Source organism: Bombina bombina, chromosome 2, assembly GCF_027579735.1.
Source record: "Bombina bombina isolate aBomBom1 chromosome 2, aBomBom1.pri, whole genome shotgun sequence".
NCBI lineage: Eukaryota > Metazoa > Chordata > Amphibia > Anura > Bombinatoridae > Bombina > Bombina bombina.
This window is the reverse complement of record NC_069500.1, coordinates 463,317,316-463,320,443: the sequence shown is the minus strand read 5'-3', so window position 1 is coordinate 463,320,443 and position 3,128 is coordinate 463,317,316. Positions and strand designations below refer to the sequence as shown.

The window sequence follows — 3,128 nt, the reverse complement described above, 5'->3', positions numbered from 1 at the left end:
ACTTGAAAAAGGAAGACATTCTTCCGAAAGCTTAGTCATCTTATAAATGTATAGTTAGTCCAATAAAAAAGTACCATTGCTCAATGCAATACTCTTGTTATTTTGTGATTTATATATAGATATACACACACTATATATTCATATAGATATATATTTATAAAATAACACAGGTTTTTCAAGTATTTCTCACCTTTGACTTTAGCGCAGTTGTCCTAGCGACCTACAGATATTAGAACTCTTGAGGCTTTTACTCTCTTTCAACTTGCAAAAATAGGTAGGTAGTCAGGTAAATAAAGATACAAATGATGATTCATAAAAAAAAAATTCTTCATTCATGCAGTTAAAATAACTACTCTAAAGGTGGGAACGACTTTTCAGCAGGCAGAAAAGGGTTCAAAAGTTTAGATTTACATTATGAAAGTGTGAAAGGATGTTTTAAATTCAATTTTTTACTATAAAATAAAAATACCCAGCAATGTCCTTGTCAGTTGAAGTCTTTTTATCTCTAGATGTTATGAAAAAAGACAATATAATTGTAAAATGGGCTATTGTCATACAACACCCTTCCTTTCAGATGGTTCTGTTGTTCCCACCTATGTACAAAACTCTGAATTTTCTATATAATTAGTGCAATAAATGTTATATAATGTACTAACTTGTTTTGTTTATGTGTTTAATTTCTATGCTTTTACAAATGTAACTAATCTTTTTTGAGTCACATTTTGTGCACCTTTTATGAAAATTCTAATTATGTAGTAGATCTATTGTCACCGCAGTCATTTATTTTACACAAGGAAGCTCATATTGTTCATGCATTTAAATATTAATATGTTATTACTTGGCTTTTATGCTAACATGTTGCACAGCATGGTATCTATTTTATGTTTACTATACAGTGCAATTGGAATAATTCTTGCAAACAAAACAAACACCTGTTGCAAAACATTAATATAGCAACACCATCCTTTTTTTGTTACCGCTCCCTTAAGCCAACGCTGGTATTACGAGTTTTCTTTAAGCCGGTGTTAGCCTCAGAAAAGTGAGCGTTGAGCAAAATTTAGCTCCACATCTCACCTCAATACCAGCGTTGCTTACGGTAGCGGTAAACTGGCAAAACGTGCTCGTGCACGATTTCCCCATAGGAAACAATGGGGCTGAGCCGGCTGAAAAAAAAAACCTAACACCTGCAAAAAAGCAGCGTTCAGCTCCTAACGCAGCCCCATTGTTTCCTATGGGAAAATAAAAAATATGTCTACACCTAACACCCTAACATGAACCCTGAGTCTAAACACCCCTAATCTTACACTTATTAACCCCTAATCTGCCACCCCCGACATCGTCGCCACCTGCTATAAGGAGGTTAATTATCCCTTTAAGAAGCTCAGCTGCAGATTACTTCTTTTGCTATGAGTTAGTGGATACAGTACGTAATACACAGTTTATTTATAAAACAGAAGTAATAAACCTGGTTGTTGTTTGTGTCACTGAGGTTTTAGAATCCCCTTATATATATGAAGGGTATCTTTGTAGCAGTGAGTTTAATTATTATTGCAAGCAAGCAAGTATTATTATATAAAGTCTGTAACAAGTATGAAGTTGCACAGATTAATTAATCCCAGAGTTTCCGTTACTGAAGTTCAGGCTTTTGTAGTTATGTGATGAATATCAAAGGCTGTATTAATGAATACCTTGAATCATGCAGGATATATAGTTGGATATTACTTTTCTCCGGAATAATAATTACTTGGTATCAAAACAGTTCATCAATGCGTTTTTATTAAATAAGCGATGGTAATGTTACCTTATTTGTTCCTTGCTGAATGAGGCTGACTTACACTGCAAACGGTTGCTCAGGTTCTGTCCCCGGCGTTTCCCTGCAGCGTGTGATGGCGGAAGCCTGTGTTGGGGGAGGGTTCAGCTTCAGTATATGGCTGTAGTACAGATGCCGATACGGAAACGAAACAAACTGACTGATTTACAAGGTAGAGACAGCAGTGGTGAGAGTTGTGATATCCTTATCACTTCGATGTAATTTAGTATAACTCTTCTGAGGATTTGATGAATTGAGTTGCAGATTGATTGGTGTATTCAGCCACAGACGATGAAGTTGAATTTGTCCTTGTGAGACTGGAAAATAGTTAAACAGTGGATTTATCCCTTCTCAGGTGTATTTCAAGTTTAGCTCAGGTCTTCAAGAGTTTGTAGGTCAAACGAAAATTACTAAGCAGTGATTGCCAGGAAGTTGCAGGATTTTAACAGGAAAGCAACCAATAGGTGGAGAGAAAGGAACGTTACTGCTTAAAGGTACAGTGTCCCTGACATGATCCCCCCCCTAAGGGAGCTGTTCCACAGCTACCGGATGAGGACGATCTGGGTGTCTCCGATGGAAAGCAGAAATCAATCTGGGAGCTTTGAGGTTGTAAGCAGGTTCCCAAGAGTCTTCATCTGATGAGAAGTTTTTCCAGCGTATCAAATACTGTAATTTGCCAGAGCGCATACGAGAGTCCAATATGGAATGAACCTCATACTCATTAGGGTCCAGAACAGTTGGAGGTGGAGGAAGTAAAGTGCTGGTGTCACGTAATTCTCCATAAGGCTTTAATAAAGATACATGTATGGTGGGATGGATCTTTAAATTATCAGGAAGTTCTAAAGTAACTGCATTTTGATTTACTATTCGTTTTATTGAATATGGTCCAATGTAAAGACTTGCCATCTTCTTACTGGGAATCTGTAGTCTAAGATTCTTTGTGGACAACCAAACTTTGTCTCCAATGGAATATGCTGGGGGTACCCTTCTACGAAAATCATAATACTTCTTTTGGACATCCTGGGCATCTTTGATATTTTGATGTATATAGTTAAAGTTATCCACAAGGGAGTTATGCAAATCGTCCACTAAAGGTGAATCAATGGTTTCTTGTGTAGATAATGTAAAAGTTGGATGGTACCCATAGTTCGCGTAAAAGGGAGTAAGTTTCGTAGAGGAGTTGACAGAATTATTATAAGCAAACTCTGCCATTGAGAGGTAATCCATCCAGTCGTTTTGATGATAAGCACAAAAACATCTTAGGTACTGTTCCAACCACTGGTTAATTCGCTCTGCTTGGCCATTTGTCTGCGGATGA

General features: G+C 37.0%; 1 protein-coding gene across 1 annotated transcript; it reads right to left on the bottom strand.

Annotated features, from left to right (window-relative positions):
• Positions 1–2,003: 2,003 nt before the first annotated feature.
• On the bottom strand, positions 2,004–2,781 carry LOC128647826 (M-phase phosphoprotein 8-like). Its single transcript, XM_053700541.1, has one exon. The coding sequence runs from the start codon at positions 2,714–2,716 to the stop codon at positions 2,333–2,335; it is 384 nt and encodes a 127-aa protein (XP_053556516.1). The 5' UTR covers positions 2,717–2,781; the 3' UTR covers positions 2,004–2,332.
• Positions 2,782–3,128: the final 347 nt, after the last annotated feature.

Excerpts from the sequence above, each read along its gene's own strand:
- LOC128647826 (XM_053700541.1), bottom strand. The coding sequence starts at position 2,716 with ATGGCAAGTCTTTACATTGGACCATATTCAATAAAACGAATAGTAAAT.